The sequence below is a fragment of the Triplophysa dalaica genome, chromosome 19 (assembly GCF_015846415.1).
Source record: "Triplophysa dalaica isolate WHDGS20190420 chromosome 19, ASM1584641v1, whole genome shotgun sequence".
Lineage (NCBI taxonomy): Eukaryota > Metazoa > Chordata > Actinopteri > Cypriniformes > Nemacheilidae > Triplophysa > Triplophysa dalaica.
Genome location: NC_079560.1, coordinates 977,758 through 1,000,980, shown reverse-complemented (window position 1 = coordinate 1,000,980; position 23,223 = coordinate 977,758). Strand labels below are relative to the sequence as shown.

The 23,223-nt window shown below is 39.2% G+C and overlaps 1 protein-coding gene across 1 annotated transcript in view; it reads left to right on the top strand.

Annotated features, from left to right (window-relative positions):
• LOC130407602 (WD repeat-containing protein 7) overlaps positions 1-23,223 on the top strand; it is a 63,634-nt gene that overhangs the window by 19,294 nt on the left and 21,117 nt on the right. Inside the window, 5 exon segments of the mRNA XM_056730649.1 lie at positions 1,988-2,047; positions 3,452-3,570; positions 4,253-4,376; positions 8,883-8,996; positions 22,131-22,355. Of these exon segments, the coding sequence (XP_056586627.1) occupies positions 1,988-2,047; positions 3,452-3,570; positions 4,253-4,376; positions 8,883-8,996; positions 22,131-22,355 (642 nt within the window).

Genomic DNA, 23,223 nt, shown 5'->3' with positions numbered 1-23,223 from the left:
AAAGAACCTTTTAAAGCACCTTTTTAAAGAGTGTATATATATATATAAGTGCTGTCAATCGATAAAAAATGTAATGTGATTAATCACACATAACATTAATGTTTAAAAATATACTTTTACAATATAATATTTTCACATTTAATCTTTGAATTAATATAGAAAAAAACATCTTTCTTTAACAGCATCATTTTATGAACGAAAGCCAACATTCTCTTATTAGTACTGTTACTGAAGTCTCTATTAAATTTATTCTTTTTTATTCATTTTAACAATAATTATATACATTCAACAGTATAATTGAGAGCTATCGTGTCTAATAGGCAGGAAATTCACAGAAATTGAATTGAAGTTCTCAAACACAAATACAGTCTTTAATGCGAAATTGTAAATTAAATACAGAAGAATTGTCATTAAAGCTACAAAACACATTGAACTCTTTGCTTTCATTTACGTTTTTTCCTAACATGTTGAAGTCTGTGCTTATGAATATTCTAAACCATTGTTCTTTCTGTCATGATTTGGTTTTGATTCATTTAAGCACAAAAGAGAGCTTAATACTGATGCGCTGTCTGACAGAGATTGACTGACACAGCCTTTAGCGTGTGACTGTACACACCAGACTGGACCATGTGTTGTGTTTTGTGTGTCCCACAGCTAGAAACTGTTTATCTTTACTAAATAAAGCTACTGTTTAAAAATGCACATAAGTGATTTAAAAGCCTGTACACGAATAAGAGCGTGATTATATAATGTAACCTAGACAAAGGACACAACAATCGAATGCTGCATTAATTGCCTTAAATATTTTTAACACGTTAATCTGAAAAAACCGTTGACATTGACAGCCCTAATATATGGGTCAATGACGTGACATGTATTTTTTGTGTCCAAATTCATTATTTTCCTAAAAAGAATTTGAATAAATACATGTCATATATCAAATGGATCTACAATATGTCCTTTATAAGAAACCCTTTTCATTTTATTGAAATTCAATAGATTTTTTGAGTTTTGGTGTTTGAAAGACCAAAAAGGTCAGGTGGTGCGACCGTCCGAACATACAAACAGAGAACAAAACTGAGAAATAAATGTTAATTTTCTCAATAAAATTCTTAATAAAGTATTTTGACATGATTTTATGTTAAATTTCTTATATATGAGGGGAAAAATACTCAGTGCTAAATACATTAAATGTATATTATTTTAAATTAATATATGGTCGCACCACCTGACATTTTCTTGGTGGTAAAATCAGAAATCTTGTTTAATAATGAATTAATGCTCCCTAAAATGCTGTAAAACCAATATAAATCAACACAATACATTTTTTTGGACATAAAAATACATTTTCAAACTGTTTTGCTTAAAATATTTTTTTTTTCTTCTTGAAAATCTTATTTGTCATTGACCCATATATATATATATATATATATATATATATATATATATATATATATATATATAAAACATTGGTTCATGTTAAATGTTATAATAACTAATATTCTTAGTCTAAAATGTGACTAATTTACTGAAGAATTTCATGTTTGTCTTCACATCTTTAAACAAATTGTGTTTGGTTGTTGGATGAATCATATCTTCTTAGTTCATCTTTAATTTTCACCTATTTAAATTGATCCTGAATATCATACAGATTAAAAGCAGACAAGGATTATTAATGATTGATAAAACTGTTGAATTTCACTCCTCATTTACAAACAAATTTACTGTACAAATAAATCATTTCACTTAAAATCTGCTGCTGTTCTCCTCTAACACCGCTGCAGGCTTCTCTCTCTCTCTCTCTCTTACTCTTTCTTTCTTCCTTTCGTTCTTTCTTTCATTCTCTCTCTTTCTCACTTTCTTTCATTCTCTCCATCTCTCTATCTTTCTTTCTTTCTTTCTTTCTTCGTCGTTCGTTCGTTCTTTCCTTTTTTAATTTCTTTTTCTCTCACTCTCTTCCTCACTTCTTTTTTGCTCCCCTTGCAAGCTGCCGTCGCTGTCTCATCTTCTGCTTCAGGATTGTCTCACTCGCCCTCAGTCAATGAAGGTATCTCTCTGAATAAAGGAGTCTCGCTCACTCGCTCTCTCTCCTGACTCCGGCTCTCTTTCTCTCAGTGCATTCTGTGCGCCTCATGCTCAGTGCCAGAATGTGTTTGTGTATTACTGTCTTGTGCTTGTAGTCGGACTCTGTCTGTGTTTCTGTCTTCATGTTTGTCTTCTTCAAGTTTAGCATGTGTACGCACACACACACACACACTCACAAGCACACTCATGATTATTTAAATGTTTTATACTGTGTAATGATGGTATGAAGTGTTGATTCAACCTAACTTTATTTACTGTATATGGTGCTTTTTTCAATTTTCATTGTTACAAAGAAGCTGTACATGAAACATATTGACTATTAGCAAAACATTAAACTTATACAACTTATAAAAGTTATAAAAAAGTGAACACACTCAGAATACAGACACACACACACACACACAGGTTCATAAACACACATACACTTACACATACACACAACTCCTCATGCACAGAACACAAAATACACAAGCAGACACACACACACACACACACACACACACACACACACACACACACTGGTCAAGTATTATACGGACTATAAATTCCTATATGAAATAATAAATAAATTAAGCTGAGTGTTACATTTAAAGTGTTATAAATAAATATAAAAACTTCAAAGCTTGACGGTTTAAAGTGTGCACATAAAAACTTTTGTGCAGATCACATGTTTAATGATTTGAAGAAATCTTTTTCACACATGCATTGCTTTAACCACTCATACAGAAATACATTTGATCTACCTGCATATAAAAGCTCAACTCCTAAACATCTGAACAAATAGAACTGGTGCTCATTTGAACATTTAACAACTTCACACATTTGCTGAAGTCTAGTCATTAAAAGAAGATCCTTTTTTTCTGGCTTATCCATAAAGAAAAGATCTGGATTATCAGTAAAGAATCTGTTCACTATAACCATAAAATATATGCCAATTTTTTAATGTATATATTTTATTTTAGATATATTTATTGGATAGCAAATGACGGAATAGTACATTGAATATATTCTTGATTTATACTTTCATATATTTCTGATTTATGTCAATCTCTGTTTGATGTTGCTCATGAATATAGTTTACTGAAATGTTTCTATGTAGGTTCCTGTAATGATGGAGGGTTGTTGTGAGTGATGATGGTCTTTCTCTCTCTTTATGTCTCTCTCTTTCTCTACTCTCTCTCTTTATGTCTCTCTCTCTCTCTCTCTCTCTCTCTCTTTATGTCTCTCTCTTTCTCTCTCTCTCTCTTTCTCTTTCTCTCTCTCTCTCTCTCTCTCTCTCTCTCTTCTCTCTCTTTCTCTGTCTCTCTCTCTCCCCCTCTTCCTTTCTCTCTCTCCTTTCTATTTCTTTCTCTCTCTTTCTCTGTAGGTTGGAGTCAGTTGGCTGCCATGCATTGTGTGATGTTACCTGATCTTCTGGGTTTGGAAAAATTCAAGCCTCCTCTGCTGGAGATGTTGGCACGCAGATGGCAGGATCGCTGCCTAGAGGTAATGTTATTATTTAGACTACACAAATATCAGTGTAGTTGTTTATAAAAAGGTTTTCGAGTGATTCTTTACTTTAGGGATGTCGGGAAAGAGAAGCTTGTGTCAGTATTGATGGACCAAATGAATTGAAACTAAATAGCTGTGATGTTATTGGCATCCAATATTACTTTTCGCAACATAAAAATAACACTGCAAAATGTGCCACGTGCAACCATGAACAACCTTTTTTCACATACTTAGATTTTTGATCTTACTTTACTTCTCATTGTTATATACAAAAGTCTTTTATTTTATTAAAGAGTGTGTGTGTGTGTCAAAGTGTGTGACCGCAATGGTGTCGTACACCACACTGAGAGAGAAATGAAGAGCAGGAGATAGAGCGAGAAAAGAAAGAGACGCTCTGTTAAGCATCCTTAATCCTTTTTCTCCAGAACGCGCACACACACACACTTTTATTGGTATCTTGCTGCTTTAGCACCTGCTGACCTCCGGGGACACACACACACTCAGCATCTCTCAATGGCTTTTTCTTCTCTAGCTTCTTTGAGGCGATTGAATTCAGTTCTTTATTTCAGTTTCAGTGTTTGAAAAGAGAATCTGTTCCATAAGTAAATATTGCTGTGTTTGTGTCAGTGGTGTTAAATGTATTTGACGGGTGTGTGTTGGTTTGTGTGTGTTTCAGGTTCGAGAGGCGGCCCAGGCTCTTCTGTTGGCAGAACTGCGTCGGATTGGTCAGTTGGGCAGGAAGGACACCATTGACTTGTGGGCGCCGTACCTCCCGCAGTACGTGGATGCTGTAAGCCCTGGTGAGTGTCACATTAAACACCGTTCTGAAATCACTTTTGGATCTGGATTATTTGTAATCACACATTATTATATGTAATAGAATATGAAATATTTAAATATGTGAACTATTACGTGTGTGTCTGATCTGAAGAGTGCGTGTCCAATTCAAACTCATGTGCAGCATCTTTCTTTATAGAAATGTCAGTGTGTGTGTTGGGTTAGTGGGAGGCAAGCAGTGGCCCTTGGGAACGGTTGCCATAGTTACAGCTGCTGGTCACTGTAGTGTTTAAATCAGTGTTTTTGGTGGTAGCAGTGACCTTAGCAGGATACAGGACTGCAGGGGTCAGTGAAACTGATCTGTCACACGCACACGTTAAACACTACAGCTGTTTCGGTATGTACTCTGTATCATAGATAAGACATCACACACATATATATGTGTGTGTTCACACTGATCAATACAGGTCAAGATTCATTGCTACTATTGCTCATAGTTAGAGTTTGCTTTTGAACAATCATATCTTGTCTTTTCATAGACACAAGTGAATTTGAACATAGAAACCATTCAGAACACCCCAAAAAAGCACATAGCAACACACTAGAACACCATAGCAACAATCACAGCAGCACGTGTGGAGTTTTGCAGAAATTATATGTCGGCTATAAAAGTTGACACTGCAGTTTCAGTTAAAAGATGTTAAAAACACTGTCAAGACATTTGCTGTGTGTGTCTTTCATCACAAGAGGTTGTTTTATTTCATATTAGCTGGTTAAGATGCCACAGATATTATTGATTATGATTAAGAAAACCAAAAAAGAACATGTGTTGAGAGAAATGCATTTGCAGTGACAGTCAGAGAGGTTGTTGTGCTGTTAGTAAGTGTGCACTTTCATTGTTTCTATTTCTCCTATAGATCATAAAATAAATGAACACACAGACATGTCACAGCCCATCTAGAAAGAAGCTGTTTTTGTTCATTTAGACTGAAGTGTTTACTGATGGCAGACAAGCACTGGTGATTTCTGTGTTTCTGTCGTCCTGTTGCAGTTAAAGGTCATCTCTCCAAATCACTGCACACACGCACACTGGCCATTAGACGCTCTGAAAATGAATATATGACCTTTACTGTTCACAACAAAAGCAGCCGGTGAGGTGAGACAGGTGCATTCTGGGTTCTGTGTGACTATCTGCGGTTCTGTGAGGTGAGACAGATGCATTCTGAGTTCTGCACGTCTGTGAGGTGAGACGGATGCATTCTGGGTTCTGTGTGACTATCTGCGCTTCTGTGAGGTGAGACAGGTGCATTCTGGGTTCTGAGCGTCTGTGAGGTGAGACTGATGCATTCTGATGCATTCTGGTTTTTCGCTCATCTGTGAGGTGAGACAGATGCATTCTGAGTTCTGCGCATCTGTGAGGTGAGACTGATGCGTTCTGCGCGTCTGTGAGGTGAGACGGATGCATTCTGGGTTATGCGCGTGTGTGAGGTGAAACGGACGCTTTCTGAGTTCTGCGCGTCTGTGAGATGAGACACATGCAATCTGATACATTCTGGATTCTGCGCGTCTGTGAGGTGAGACAGATGCAATCTGAGTTCTGCGTGAGTTATATTTGAGCATAATATATAAAAAAAATGTATTAAGTTATTTGATAATTATTATTATTATTATAATTCTGCGTATGTAGACATGTCATAAGTGCATTATGAAACGGATCCAGTGTCTCTGTATCATCTTCACTGCTCAAGCTTGACTCCCGTGTTAGATGTTGATGGTTGGGATTTACCCTTCCCAGCATCCCCTGGGGTGATAAGCAGTCAGAGGTAGAGAGGCCGATCGGTGGGAGGGGAGGATGAGCAGGTGATTATAAACAGCCTCAGGCGGTTCCAGCCCTGCGGATGTGACTCTATAATCCCCCCCACACACACAGTACTAGCGTTTATCTTGAAGGAATATTCTGGGTTATTTACAACTTAAGCTCTATTGACAGCATCTGTGACCAGCTGTCGATTTCCTCACAAGCTTGTTTTCACCACGCCTTCAGTTTATAAACACAACAGCGTAGCTGCAACAAATGCACTCGCTTCGTAAATATGAACTGTGTTGTGGTTTATATTCATACTGCAAAATAATATTACTCCCACCGTGAAACAGGTTTATGGTCATACCGCCCCCCCCCAACCTGACGTGTCGATGTTTGAATGAAGTCAGTCAGTAAGTCATAAAGCAGAATATTCTTCAGAACCTCACACGGTCAAAGTTTAAAATCAAATTTTGTTTGAGACAGTCGGACATCCAGACGCCAGATATTTACTGCTTTTAGTACATTTACTACTGGAAATATGTGTCTGTATGCAGAGGTGCATGAGGTGCTCCTTTAGATCTTTTTCAGATCTTGTTCAGGATTATTTCAGCGATAATGTTTGCTTTATACCGCTTGTATATGTTGGATAAAGTCTGATATTTTGAGAGACACATATTTCGCTTGGATATTGTCTGACTGCAGCTTAGCTGAATTTTAAAACCGTTCTCCTGTGTGTGTGTGTGTGTGTGTGTGTGTGTGAGAGAGAGACAAAGGATGAAGGGATAGGGGTGTGCGGGGTTAACAAGGCTGGGTGCGAGCTGTGTGTCATGCTTGACACGGGTGTTTGACCTTGCTGCAGGCTCCATTTTACACAACTGACACCAGCAGCTCTGAATTATGAAGTGTGTGTGTATATGTATGTGTGTGTGTGTTCATATCATGCTGAGGAACCTTCTTGCCGTTATATGCTTCACTGAACACACACAAAACTCAACATCATCACGGTTCAGTCAATCAAAGCAGAAGCAAACACACACACTTCAGATCACAGTATTACTGCAGTTAACACCATCAAACATTTACTCACACTGATGGTTCTTTTGATCTTTCTTATTTTGTGTATTTACATGTGTCAACATAGATTGTGTGATATGGAGACACAGGATGTTGTATAAATAGTGTAGTCTGGAAATGCCTTGGTTTTATGAGTGTCCTCAAGATTGTCCCTTAGTAGGCAGCTCCCTAGGTTTTGGTGTGCCATCATGAGGAGAGGGAGACGATCTTTAGATTGTTCATTGGTCAATGACAGGTTAATTGAGCAAGGACACACACACACACACTTCATCACACCTAATTGGAGGAGGTTGTCAATTTGAGTTCCAAAGTGTCTCAAACTAGAAGAGTGTATGTTGTATGTAAGTGTGTGTGTGTGTGTGTGTGTTTGGGGCTTTGTTTGTATATCCAGGTGGGGACCTAAACCTGAATTTGCACCAACACATTGAGACTCGTGTCACTGTGGGGACCAAAATTGATCTCCTCATGGGCAAAGAAAGCGAATAAATCTTACAGAACAATCATTTTTAAAAATCTAAAAGTGCAAAAAGTTTTCTATGATCTTTAGGTTTAGGGGATAATATATACAGTTTGTACAGTATATAAATCATTACGCTTATGGACTGTCCCACTGGGATAATAAACCAGATGTGTGTTTGCGTGTATAATCGTTTCGTCGAACACTCTTTCTTCATATGGATGTTCTTAAAGATAAAAATGATGAATTTCTGGTGTTGTTGTGGTGAGTTTACAGTACTCACTCAATTCTTGATCTTATTTAATGTTCTTTCACGTCTTGTGTTTGATTCAGTTCAATTTTCTGAGATAATAATTAATTCCTTTGAGTTACGGAATCTCAAAATAATGAAAAACTTTTTATAGTTATAACTTAACCTGACAATCACTGTAAGTTTTTTATATTAAAGTTTTTTATATTTTATCAAATATATTCTTATATAGTATGTGTGTTATATCAACTGTAATAATGAATACAAATCAAAAATAAATAAAGGATCAGTATTATCGGTAGGTTTTAGTAATTTTTGTGGGTTTTTTCAATAAACAGTAGTGAGACACCATTTTTGTTATTATGATTTATAAAATTTTAATGACATGTGTTGTATTCCAGTATTCTTTGTGTATTTATAAGGTGTTATATGCCGACATACCATGTGCTGAAGTAGAGCGAGGATGAGTTCATCTCTCCTGTGCACAAGTTAGTTTTTGTTTGGTTCTGTTGGTGTTTTTCTGCCGATCAGAGGTTGATCTGTCTGACGGAGCTTAAAGACCAAACGTGTCCGTGTCTCCGCCGAGGGCAGACGGGGGTCTGGGGGTCTCATTAATTAGCAGCGCGTCTAGATTAGCTCATTCTCACCTTTAAGCAGCATCGATTCAGTTCCAGACGCTTTAATGAAAAGCTTATTTTAATTGGTAATTCCAGGATAAGCGCCCAATGAGGCGGCTAAATAAAAATGGTTGTAATCAGCCGCTAAAGCTTAATAAAGCCTCGATAATGCAAAGCACCAATAAACCCTGATGAGCTTTTTAATGAGCTTGCCAGAAAACCAGAATTTTTTTTTGCCTTTTGAGAACGGACGAGGGGAAAATATACTGGGTTCTGTGAGATTCTGTTGGCACATGTTAACTGTTAACTCTGCGTGTTTGTGTGCAGCTGGAACGGCCACGGACACGACCCAGCCGGTCCCGCCCCCTCCTGAAGCTCCGCCCACTGAGCCCAAAGTTCCAGAGGAAGAGATGGATGTGACGGACGATGACATCACAGCAGGTGAGGACACACCTACACTTACATGAGTGTCAGTTCTGACTCGGATGTGATGTGAAGAGTGATAGCTGAACGTCAGTGTCAGTTTTTCATCATTTATTTCCTGTAGTGCAAAAAGAGAGGGAGATGCTCATATCCAGAAATACAGTCTATCTTTAACCTGGACACACACACACACACATCCGTGTTTCACAGCTCTAATAATCTCCCATGACACCCCACAAACACCATTACTGGAACACACAGAACATGGATGGACGGACAGATTTATCAGATATCCGTCTGTCTATCATTCTGATGTCCCTGTACATGTGTTCTGTGTTCTTTGCTGTGTACAGATGTGTTTTCTGTATGTTTGTGTGTAACGTTCCTCTGGTCTTACTCATTCAATTTTGTGAAATAAATGGAAAAACAATGTCAATAAGAGACATATGAGAGTAGAAAATGATAAATCATCAAACATGTGGGTATTGACTGATGCAGAGAGAGAAAGAGAGAGAGAGAGCATGTTCTGCTTTACAGTACAGCTGGAACCCGCGTGTGCAAGTGTGTGTGTACCTGCGCATGTGTGTGTGCGTACCTGTGAGTGTGTGTACCTGCAAGTGTGTGTTTGTGGACCTGTGAGTGTGTTTGTGGACCTGTGAGTTTGTTTGTGTGTTAACCTGTGAGTGTGCGTGAGGACCTGCAAGTTTGTTTGTTTGTGTACCTGCAAGTGTGTGTGTATGTGTGTGTCTGTATGTGTGTGTCTGTATGTGAACCTGCGAGTTTGTTTGTATGTGTGTACTTGAATGTGTGTGTGAGGACCTGCGATTTTGTTTTTTTATGTACCTGCGAGTTTGTTTGTGTGTGTGTATCTACGAGTGTGTGTACTGCAAGTTTGTTTGTGTGCATGTGTAACTGTGAGTTTGTTTGTGTTTGTGTGTGTACCTGCGATTGTGTGAATGAGTGTGTGTGTGTGTGTGTGTGTACCTATGAGTGTGCGTGAGGACCTGCACGTTTATGTGTTTGTGTGTGTACCTGCAAGTGTGTGTACCTGCAAGTTTGTTTGTGTGTGTGTGTGTACCTGTGAGTGTGTGTGAGGACCTCCGAATTGGATTGTGTGTGTGTACCTGCGAGTGTGTGCCTGCGAGTGTGTGAATGAGTGTGTGTGTGTGTACCTGCGACTGTGAGAGTGTGTGCATGTGTAAGTGGTTTTTAAGATGTTCTTAATATTTAGAGACAGAATGATTCTATTAAAAAGAGTTTTAAACTTCATGAGTGATATGAAACACATACTCAGAAATAAATCTAAAGCATAATGCAATGTTAGTTGCTTTGGATAAAAGCGTCTAGCAAACGTAACTGATAATGATGGAAAAACTCTCACTGTACAAGCAGCTCACCTCAGAGTGACTATGGCCGTTCGTGCATTTGAAACAGCGTCTTCATCTTTAAGATGCTCCCTATGTAGGCAGCTGAGATGCAGGTGTTTGGTGTGGCGAGAGAGAGAGAGAGAGAGAGAGAGAGAGAGATGAGACAGAATTACAGAACAGAGCAGAAACACAGTAAATAAAGAATGAGAGATTGAGGAGTGAGCTGCTGTTTTTACATTTTATACTGAAAGGTCAGTAGTGTTTCTGTGTGGACACACACGCAAGCACACTTTACCTCTCTCTCTCTCTCTCTTTCTATCTTGTGTCCTATTCTTTCATCTTTTGATCTATAAAGCATTCTCTTTTCTCATTAGCTGTTCATTTCCTCGTCAAGGTGCCGACTCTTTATCTATTAAAATAATCTCTATAAAAACTCTAGGAAACAAGTTCCCAGTATTGGTTGTTAAATAAAGAATAATCCAGAGTTCATGTAGAAGTGAAATGTCTTGTGTGGTGTGTGTCTGATGGTATATTAGGATCTGATGAGGTCAGAGGTCAGAGTGAATCTGCTCCTCCTCAGATATCATCCTGTTAAATGACAGAATATCTTTTGATGCAGTGTGTCCGTGTGTCTTTGATTTCATTCATGTTGCGTGTTTTTGTTTCTTAGAAAACATGTTGCTGTGTGTGTGTGTAATATTTCTCAGGACGGATGAGTGGTCCGCGGGACAGTGACAGAGATGGAAAACTCCTCGATGAGGAGCCATAGTTCAGCTCACGGATGCATCATCAGTCTGCAAAAACAAAATCACTTTAGTCGTGCATAACCTTTTTACAAATACATAATCATTTTACAAACGTGACAGCGTAGATGGAGAGCGTTTTTTTTTCCGGACAGATTTGTCCTGTTGTGACTTGTGATGGAGAGAGAGAGAGAGAGAGAGAGAGAGAGGTGAAGAGTCTCATGCAGGAGATCTGCAGCCACTGTAGAGGACAGAGAGGTCAGAGGTCAAAGGTTCTGAGACCTGTCATGACTCTTCTCTCCTTTGTCTCCTCATCTTTTTTCTCTAGTCTTGTCCTTCCTCTTCACTCGTCTCTTCTCTCCTCATCTCCTTTCCTCTCTCGTCTGGTTTCCGCTCATCACCTCTCGTCTCTTGTCTTGTCCTCTCCTCTACTCGTCTCACCTTCTCTCTCTCTCTCTCTCTCTCTCTCTCCCTCTCTCTGTCTCTCTCTCTCTCTCATCTCCTGTGTCTTCTCGCCTCTCGTCTTCTTCCTTCCGCTCCCGTCTCGTCTCATCTCTCTCATCTTGTCCGTTTCTCGTTTAACCCGACGTGGGTGCGTTCATCACAGATGTGGAGTGATGATGATGTCAGAATGCTGCAGTGTCATGACTTTACCGTTGATGATGCTGAGAACGGCCTTCAACATCATAAAACACATAAAAATTAATAATTCAACACACTGGAGCCACGCCGGGTCCGGGTCCAGCCGAGACGGGAAGGTTTTAAAAATTCAGCTCTGATGTCCAGAGAGTGAGATGAGAATGAGGAAACTCTTGCTGTTTGACTGATAATGCGTCTCGAGCGATGCTGTCACGTGTGTTACGTGCGGAGGTTTGCATGTAGTGTAGTTGTGTTTGTTATGACAGAAGTTGACTAACGAGTGGATATGAGGGGTGGGGTACGTGACAGGACAGTGTGAGGTCAAACCCCCCCGACACAGCCCAGAGAACAGCAGCATGTCTGCTCGCATCAGGGGGTAACAGAGGGTAAGAGGGGTAAAGGGGAGGAGGGGGTGACAGATGGTGTTGCTGGGGTACAACACACACACACACACAGATATGTTTCTGTATTTTATAAGCACCTCTGATTGACTTCTATTGTTGTCGTAGCAGACTCACTGATGATATTTTGATCTACTGGCTCTAAACCAAAAACATGATGCAGCAGATTTATGAGCCCTTTTACCAGCACTGACCAATGGAAAAATAAACTCTGTTCTTTTTTTAAATGCACGCTTAAATTTGAAGATTTAGGTCCCTATCATACACCTGCCGACAAAGTGTTTTTGCTAGTTTCATCCCGACGCAGTTCTCCTTTTCCCGTCCTGCGGCACTTTGTTTAAATAGCAAATGCATTTGCGGTCATTTGTGCGCCCAAGGGCAGGTCTAAAAACGAGGTGTTTCAGACGCATTGTTGGCGCGTTGCTATTTTAAGGAACTGAAATAGACTGCGCCATAGACCAACTCATACCTGGTCTAAAGTCAATGCTGCAGTATGTTTTTGGTCAATAAAGAGCGGCGATAGGCGGGTCCACAAAGCGCGTACATTCTGCTTATTACACACATGCCCAAATATAAAAAAAGGAAAATGGATTACAATGTAAACGATTATTATTGTTTACATAAAGATAAAAAATTTGACTTGTCCTGCAGATGGTCTCCTCGCTCGCTATAACTTCACGCACGAGCAGATGCGCCCAGTCTTTGGGTTCTACGCACGACCATAACTTGAGCTTTAGGTTTTTCAAACAAATCTACTACAGTTTACTCTGTATCTGTGCATGTAGAAAAGATATCTTCTTCTACATTTTTTAAGGCATTTACATTAGTTTAATGTACAGCTGCAGAAAAGATTAAGAGACCACTAGACTATTTACAGTTTTTCTGAATTTACAGTTTCTAGTTTTTTGTTCTGTGAACTGGTGACAACATTCCTCTCAAATTCCAAATTAGTTAAATTTAATAATGTATCAAATAAAAATGGATGCGATCGTGAATGATGCAAAGATAACAAGTTTATCTTCATTAACAGCACTATACTCAACTCATTTACAATCAGTTCAAATATGCTATAGACCAGATTTTTTTACAACTTTCATATTGCTGTTGGGTGACTTTATTTAATTCCTGAGGTCTGTTTGTGTCTTGAAATTCAACAGAAACTGGACTGGATTTGACGATTCATGCTGAAATGATGAACGAATGCAAACCGGCGTGATCTCTTGTATGTTTTTACAGCATTTTTAGCAAATGTTTTGACCATTTGACCATCACATATAACACCAAACTTGTACAAACATGAATTGGTTCATACAGTCTTTTTTTTTTGGACTGAGCAGACGACAGTGAGTGTTGGATGTACACACACATAATGTTGTACACACCTGTTATACACACATTACATGTATATACATATTCTATCATTTGTTTATATTATACCTATTTGTGTATTGTTGTATATGACATGCAGTCTTTACAGATGAATCTGCGTTTCACAGGTTTGTATCTGGTGTGTGTGTGTGTAAACAGTGAAGTGAGTTGTCAGAGCAGGTTGTTTATTGATTATCTCTGTATTGAATTACAGAACGTCTCTTTCTTTCTCTTCTCATTTTTTTGTCTCTTTCTAAATTGCTTCCATGCAGAAAAAAAGGCAAAAGAGCAAAGGATAAAATTAGATTGCGGAATTGATTGAGTGTGTGTCCGGTTGCGCATGTGCGTGTGTGTTTCTACTGTGTTCGCTTCAGACTTTCTCTTAAAGGACATTTTTTATTCTGTCTTTACTTGATTGCAAACCTGTTTCTTGTGCTTAACACTTAATCAGATTTGATCAGAATCCTCATACAGTACTCTGTCATACAGTGAAGGTGAATCGGGACAGGGGTGTTCATGCTAAACATCTCCTTTATGTGAGGTTGGAAAAACATGCGTGTCAGTAAATTGAGACAGAATTCATGTTTAAGATGAACTGTTCCTTTAAATGCTGAATGCACACGACTCAGAAGTCATAATATTTCCTGTCTTAAATCACTTCATCAGGGTAACGTCTCATCCTCTCTCTCTCTCTCTCTCTCTCTCTCTCTCTCTCTCTCTTCAAGGCTGTTTCCTTGAAATCTGTCTGCCGTCTTTTGTGAATGTTCAATTGAATGAGCTTTACTGCAGTAAAACACCACTTAGATTTGAGTTTTAATGGAAACTGTGTGTGTGTGTGTTCTGATTGGCACGTGTCTCACACACACACACACAGAAGAGTGTTATGAGGTGAAGGTCTGTTTCGAGTGCTTCAGAAAGATAAAGGTTTCATTCACACACAAGAACAAGGACGGAATCCCTCCCCAGTCCACGGAAACTGATAAATGAGTTTACTTGTGCCGCCAGCAGGGGGCGCTGATGTGTGATGAGAGCAAAACAGCCACCCACTCTGACAGTGATTCACTCAAAATCATTATAAAAACTTTTGTAAAGAATTGACCGTCACAAGTGTAAGCTACATTATTGTACGAGTAAATGAACTATATTATGAACATCATTGTGGAATTAGACGATTGACTATTCAAATAACTACTATGTTATGAAAGAATTAAAGAATGGCAGAAATGTATGAGAGGTAAAGACGGAAGTTAATAATGATCTATTTTTATAGTTTTGTGGTCTCCACTGAGGAATTCCTGTTTCCATGGTAATAGTAAAGTTTCTGATTGGTTAGGCCAAAGTTTCACTGACAATTTGGCTTTTTAATGAAAACCAGATTGAAGATTCATCCCATCATTTGATGCTGTATTAATATAGAATACAAACATGCAGCGTCCAATTAGAATGTAGCAGAATTACCAAAGTGTGACCCCATAGGCCAGACCAGATCAGATTGAACTAGACTAGACCAGCAGTCTCTGATATTGACCATATCCTGAGTCTATCTACTCTTCATACCTGCAAAGGTCTCTCTCTCTTTCTCTCTCTCTCTCTCTCTCTCTCTCTCTCTCTCTCTCTCTCTCTGATGCCCGAAGCCACACTATTGATCTCATCCACAAGCCCACTGGCGCTTTACCTTACTGGAATTTTAGATCGTATGGACGTCTGTCTCACCGCACACACACACACACACACACACACACACACACGTGTCCGTGGCGGTGTCTCCATGCAGCAGGTCTGATGTCTGGCCTGTCGTGTGCGGATGGATGAGGAATATTCCCTCTGTGCTTCACTTGACACACAAATGTTTCAAAAGCGAGAATCCTGATGTCTGTGAGCACTGTGAGATTTTCCTGGAAGTCATGTAGACGTGCTGTCCGCGGTCACATACAGCCGACAGAGAGACAGAGTTTAATCTATAGAATAACCGATACGCCTCCTGTAGAACTGTGAAAACAATTCTGTTCATTTCATCTGTCAGAACGAGGACTGAGTTTTTATTAAACGAATGTGAAAGGTCAGAGGTTTGGTTTGAAGAACACTGTAATGTTTGGGGACAAAGAATAGAAATAGAAACGTATCCGAATTTTAAAGCATTGCAATGGCAAACCTCACATTTACTTTTAATTTATAACGATTTATATGTACAACAAAATGTGTTGCATCGAAAGCAACAAAAAAAAGTTGTTGAACAGGTTGAGAAAGTTTTTAGCATTTTTGTCTTCAGCATCTGGATGTCTATTTCAGGATCAATCAGCTATAATATCTGAATTTCCCGCTATTCCTCACGTCCTTCCGTGCTCCTCGTGTCCGATCGTGCCGGCGTCCGTCTCAAGTATTTTCAGCTCTTTCGAGGGAAGTTAAAAGTGTTTACCGACAGCTTAGAGCTTAATTGACTGAAGGCCAATAGAGAGTGTTGTCTATTCAGAGCAGTGGTCTATTGATAAAGCCCGGCGTGAAAGCAAGCGTGAGCCGGGGGGGGTTGTATTGAAAACAGAACGGTCACAATCTCTTTGTGGACTCTTTTATCATGGACTCTTGAGCTAGAGTCTCCACGGACGCACACCTCCCGTCTGTCTCACTATTCAACACACACACAGTCAACAAATTGATGTTTGTGTGTGACTGTTGCTGGTATTGTTTGGAAATGTACGAAATCTTTATATATTTTTAATGTATATACTGTATACAATCTGATAATTATATTGAATCACATACACACATGTATGTATGTATGTATTTATGTATGTATGTATGTATATTTATTTATATAATATACATACACAGGTGCGGTAAAAATTGAGGCGACCATATCGAATGTTCATGTAATCATCATTTCTAGATGTATTGTGATCATTTCAGTCCAGTGTTTGTTGAATTTCAAACAAAATCAAACCTAAGGAGTGACAAAAAGTCATCCAACAGCTTGACAACACTGAAAACTCTGAGAAAAATCACATTAGGTTATCACATAAAAAAATATTTTTTAACTTTTCCTAAATACATGTGGAAACATGACTGTTGTGTTGCTTACAAGTGGATCTGAACTTGTTTTATTTGCAGCATTTGAGGTTTGAAAATACACAGCATCTTTTCTGTTATTGACCTGTTTCTCCAGTTTTCATTTTCTCCTAATAAATAGAAGTAGAAACAAGATTTGTATTTAAAGATTTGGGTCGGCGCCAAGTGGTCCAGTGGACTGTGGGACATATTGTTTTGTAGTACTTCCGGCGACCTGAGTTCAAATCCCGGCTTGTGGTCCTTTCACGGCTACCGGTTCCCTCTCTCTCATCCCATCATTTCCTGTCTTACTCTCCATTGTCCTATCCATACAAAGTCCATAGAAAATTCCACATATGTACCGTGTATGTCTAAGTTTATGTAGTAAATATCTACTGTATAAGTTTTAACAGAGGAAGACATCGACTTTAATACTTTGTGGATGATTTGTGTCTCTGAAGAACTTTGTCATTGTAAAATATTAAATTGTAGTTGATTGAAGGTTATTACCTCTCAGACAGCTTTCATTAGGTCAGAGTGTTTTTATTAAAATGTCTAGATATACGTCCATCATCTCCAAACAGTCTGACACTTTTATCACATTTGTCTTCTTCATGATTGTTTCAGAGAGAGAACGCACACACGTTTCATAACTAAATGTAAGAAACCATTTCAAGCCGAATGAAGGAATGGAGTCTTGCCTTTAAAATGTCACTTAAGGTTGTGTGATGTAGAAGTTTTAGGTTGCGATGTTCATTAATAGATACTGCGGATATGAGCTTCAGGTCATGTGTGTTTCATAAAAACTCATCAGTTGTGTTTGAGTTTTGCGTTTTGTCTTGACTTACCCCGGGACAGATACAGTAACTTACATTCTCTGTCTTGTTTTATTACGAAACATAGCATGGGATTTTTCCTGCATTGTAGGGCATGAGCGATCAATCCTTTCCCACAATCCCCTGCTATCAAATTGTACCTGCCCGTGTATCGGTGATCAATGGTGGAGCAGGCAGTGCATCATGGGAGCTGATAATCTATGATGTTAGAGCACGCTTGGTGAGAGAATCCAACGTGATTTTTCCTGGGATGTTGGAGAGAATCCTCTGAGTTCTACTGCTTTCGGGGGGCATGATGGTATTGATTTACTTCACGGCACGTCTACAGCATCCTTCTTTTTCTTCTCTGTCTCTCTCGCTCTCTCTCAGAGTTTAATTGATGCTCTCTCTTCTTAGATAATTTTATTATCCGTCCTCCCTGATCCGAGTCTTTTTCAGATGGAAATGAAAAATGGACATACGTGGAGTACCCAGCCGTCGTCCGGCGTTTTGACTCGATTTTGTTTGGCCGCAAAAAGCAGCAAATGTGATTCAGGTGGAATGACATTAAAATAGATCGGCCGGTATTAAAGATACGCCGTCGATACCGTTCAAAAATCAATACGGTGTAGCCGACACAGAGCGAGAGAGCATAATCCGTAGCCAACACTGTTTGTTTTCCTGCTTATTGCATCCGACGTGAAATATAGTGAAATATCAGTTGGCCGGTGAGATTTTCTATTATTGTAACGGCTGACGAAAAAATGACGCTCTGAATAATATTATTGTTGGCTGGAGTGGTCACTGTCGTTAATAAAGATAAACACGGACGGATGACAACGCTGATGTGATCACATTAAATACATCACAACAGGCAATAAAAATGTCACGCAAAATAGAAAAAGTGTTCATTTACCTTCTGATGTATGAAGAAAAATAAAAGAATTTCTGCCCTTTAAACTTCAGACTTTCAGAGTTATTTCATTTAGCAGACCTTTAGTTTTATTGTTATTTTAATATATATCTGTGTGTGTATAAGGGGTGTCTGTGTGTGGAATGTGTGTTTACATTTAGGCTGATGTGTGTATTTTGGCTGTGTGTGTGTCTGTATTTGGGCTGTGTGTGTTAATATTCTGCCTGTACGTGCATGTATATTTGGGCGTGTGTGTATATTCTGCTGGATGTGTGTATTTTCGTCCTGAGCCTTTGTGTATTTAGTGTGTATTTGTGTGTGTGTGTGTGTGTGTGTGTGTGTGTGTTTGTCTGCGTGTTTGTGGGCATGTTTGCATGTTCGTACGTGTGTTCATGTTCGTGTGTGAGTGTTTGTATAAGTGTGTTTGTGTGCGTGTGTGTTTGTGTGCGTGTCTTTGTTAGTGTGTGTGTTTGTACGCGTGTGTTCATGTGTATGTCTCTGTGTTTGTGTGTGTTTGTGTGTGTGTGTGCGTGCGTGCGTGTGCGTACGTGCGCGTGTACGCGTGCGTGCGCGTGTACGTGTGTTCCTCATCACCGTTTGATGTGTTTTCATTATGAATGCAGCACCGTTGTATTGATTCAGTGGAAGTGAAACACAGTCACACACAGATCGACGCCGACCGCCGCACACACGTTACACACCCGCTGACAGTAAACTCTTTCTCTCTCATCACATTTTCTTTCTATATCTCTCATTGATCATCAAATCACGAGATCATTCATATAATTTACATATTGCATTGCCTCTATAAATAAATCTAATACAAAAACATATTTTAAAATCTGAATAAGATAATAAATCATCAGTGTTGATCACCAGGAGCCTCATGTATCAACGCTACGTACGCACAAAAACGTTGCGTACGGCAGCTTTCACGCTCCCTGTCGGATGTACTAACAGTGAAATTAACGTGAGAATGTGCATTTACAGCTTTGTCCGTACGAAATGTTTTAGTATGAATTCAATGCAATTCTTTGTACATGAGACACCAGTCGAATTACAGAAACAGAAAGTGAGTTTGAGGAAAGGGCGACGCTTGCTTTGAGAATTCGTTTCTGAGAGTCCAGACTGAACAAGTGAACAAACTTGAAACAAAGCTGTGAATGTGTACGTGTGTGTTGTTGTGTGCACACTCTGATACTCTGATATTAATATCAGGACACACACACATAGGTTGAGTCGGGCGTTGAGCCCTCTGAGGATTATAAATATTTCAGTGTTTGTTTTGTTCTTGTAGCTTTGATTTCAGTCTTTAATATTGCAGGTGAGATGCTTCACCAATTCTGATTAAACTAATATGATCAGATCACGTATGTCACACAATCAGAAGTCACGTGTGTTTTTTAAGAAGTGTGTGTTTGTATTACACAAAGCACAAGATCACCAAAAAAATCGCACTTTTATGCGACCCATATTGGTGTTTTCACTGTTTTTAACTTTACATGGTTGTTTTTCTTTTTTAATACAAAAACGAAATATTATTATACAATTTAAATATTGTGGTTCTGATTAAGTTTGATAATCAGTTGTCAATGTCTTTGCCTGTGATTGTCATGTGTGCACATGTTAGAGATGGAGGTCAGAGGTCAGGTGACAGCCAATAGAAAGAGGCAGAACGGATGAAGAGGTCAAATTGAATCAGCAGAGATGCGGCCGCTCGCGCTGTCAGAGGATAAAATATTAACTCAGCCAATCCGGTTAGACCTTTAAGTGCCCAGCAGAAAAAATGAAACGATATGTTTTTGGTAGAAATGAAAGGACAGATATGGATACAAAATCTGCTCTGAGATCAACAGTGCGGTGAACGTCAAACGTGTGAACTTTTCTTAGATCTCCGTAGATTGTTTACTACTCATTTTTAGTAATTAGGTCATTTAATTTCCTCCATTTCACACACATTATGCATCACTGTAATTCATTATTGTAACATGTAGTTCAATTACATGACTCTTCATTTACTGCGGTAAAAATTTTCATCAGGTGTGAGTTATTGATTTATTATTACATGTTTTGAATGGGAAGATTGATTGTATGCAAAAACAAAAGAATTGATGTCTGGGATGAGATGAGATCTGAGACTGAACTCCATTTTTTCTAACAATTAATATGGAAGACAAGGTGAAATTATTAAATGAATAAAGTAATTGTTTATAATATTTGAGATTATTTAATGTATATGTGGATAGTTGTGCAGAAGGCCTGTAGGTTTGTGTAGCACAAAATGCACATGTACATGTGTGTACTTTACAGTGTGATATTTTAGGCTTTATAGATCTCTCCCTCTCTTTCTCTCTCCCTCTCTTTCTCTCTCTCTCTCTCTGTCTCTCTCTCTCTCCCTCTCTTTCTCTCTCTCTCTCTCTTTCTCTCTCCCTCTCTTTCTCTCTCTCTCTCTCTGTCTCTCTCCCTCTCTTTCTCTCTCTCTCTCTCTCTCTCTCTCCCTCTCTTTCTCTCTCTCTCTCTCTCTCTCTCTCTCTCTCTCTCTCTCTCTCTCCCTCTCCCTCTCTTTCTTTATTTCTTTCTTTCTCTCTCTCTCTCTCTCTCTCTCTCTCTCTCTCTCTCTCTCTTTCTCTCTCTCTCTCTCTCTCTCTCCCTCCCTCCCTCCCTCTCTCTCTCTCTCTCTCTCCCTCCCTCCCTCCCTCGCTCTCTCTTTCTTTCTCTCTCTTTCCCTCTCGCTCTCTCTCTATCACACTCTCTCGCTCTCTCTCTATCACACTCTCTCGCTCTCTTTCTCTCTCTCTCTCTCTCTCTCTCTCTCTCTCCCTCCCTCTCGCTCTCTCTCTTTCTTTCTTTCTTTCTTTCTCTCTCTCTCTCTCTCTCTCTCTCACACTCGCACACTTTCATTGACTTCTTTGTGTTTTGCTGCGCTCGCTCAGAAATCAACACACCAACTGTACACTAGAGCAGAGAACAAACGTGATCACACACACACTAGACCTGGAATCTGATTGGTATTGTTGCCTTAGACGTTAATAAGTGTGTGTGCGTGTGCGCACGTGCACGTGTGTGTGACTAATTGTACCCTCTGTGTTTAAGAGGCTCCTGTGGCACACACACGTTTGGTCACAAAAGAGCCCCCCGTCTGAATGCACCCCACACTTCCGAAAGCAAAGACCCCCTCCAGGTCTCTTTAGGAGAGTGTGTGTTTGGGGGGGTCTGGTTTCAGCACGTGTCCCTCCAGAAGAGACCCTGACCATGACCCACACACACACACAATACTGCTTCATTCACATATCACAGTTAAATACACAAAGCACAAGACGACAGAAGTGTTCAAGTCTTCATTTAGATGTGACATATGGACGCTTTACCACCACAGAAAACTGTGTGATTTTTGTGCGTAACACACTTTATTAACAAATTCACACACACAAACACAAATGAGCAGAAAAATAAATGTGGGAGGATTCGTCCTGCACAATGTTGCATCTTTCTTTAAAAAATATTCTGGTTTAGTTTCATTATAACAGTTGCAAAATGTGTTTTCATGACTGATATCAGAGACAATATGATCGCAAATGAAATGCACAAGCAATGTTTCAATTAAATATTACTCAAAAATGTATTGTTAATATTTATTATTAGTTGTTGTTAGATTTTCAGACATAAGAAAAAACACATCACTCAGTCATCCCTTCTCTGGTTTTTTCAAGTACAAATCATATTTCATATCATATCATAACAGATGAATATTCTGTTTCATTCAGAAACATATTTTATAAGAAAAAGTTCATTGTATTGTTTATGATGCTTCATATGGATTGGAAGTTGACGTGTCTCTCTCTGTCTCTATCTCTCTGTCTGTAGGAAGTTTGTCTAACCTTCCACCCAACACTAAGAAGATCTGTAACTCATATGAGGAGAGGAGGAAACAGGCGACGGCCATCGTCCTGCTGGGAGTGATCGGGGCCGAGTTTGGTGCAGAGATCGAACCTCCTAAACTACCGTCGCGCGCTCGAACCAGCACGCAAGCCCCTGAGGGTTTCGGTCTGACCACCGGCGGCTCAAACTACTCACTGGCCCGTCACACCTGTGAGTAAAAACATCACACACGCAACACAACACACGTGTGCTGCAAACACAAACACACAGTCCAGGATGATGAGTAATAATCTGCCTTTAATTGCTGCAGACAGACCTGAGGGCAAGAATTAATTTCTCTCTCTCTCTCTCTCTCTCTCTCTCTCTCTCTCTCTATCTCTCTGTCAGCAGTTTGATTGACAGGCGGTTTATATACAGCCACATGTATTAGTTTTGTTTTTATTAGTCTACAGACACTGCTGGTGTTTCTCTCTTTAGTAATTAAGGAATTAAATAATAGTAGTTTGGTAAGTGTACATGAATATGTAAGTGATCAAGTTTGCAGTGCATTCTGGGAATGTATAAGAAGGGAATGGTTTTGACAGTAGACATCACTGGAAACACATGATCCCTGTGTAGTGTGCCTACTATTGAGTGTTTGGAGCGTTCAAGGTCAAAGCACCTGAAGTCTGTGTGTGTGTGTTTGTGTGTGTTTGTGTGTGTGTGTGTGTGTGTTTGTGTGTGTGTGTGTGTTTGTGTGTGTGTGTGTGTGTGAACACAATAGTCCAGCATCCTCTCCTCTATGAAGAAACAAAGCTATTTGTTTGCCTGAGGACATCCACACACACACACACACAATTAGACTGTAACACATTTAGATAACAGACACTTGAGTTATTTCTACTTATCTCTGTGACCTTTGAACTTTTGTCATTAAGGAAACACAATCATGTGTCAAACTGGTATTTGTCAATAATATGTGTGTGCGTTTGTGCGTGTGCCAGTGTGTGAAGCATTTATAAGATAGTTTTATAGAACTGCAATTGTGGTGAGAAAATGTAGAAGATTTGTATTTTATTCAGATGATTTTCTTGATGGC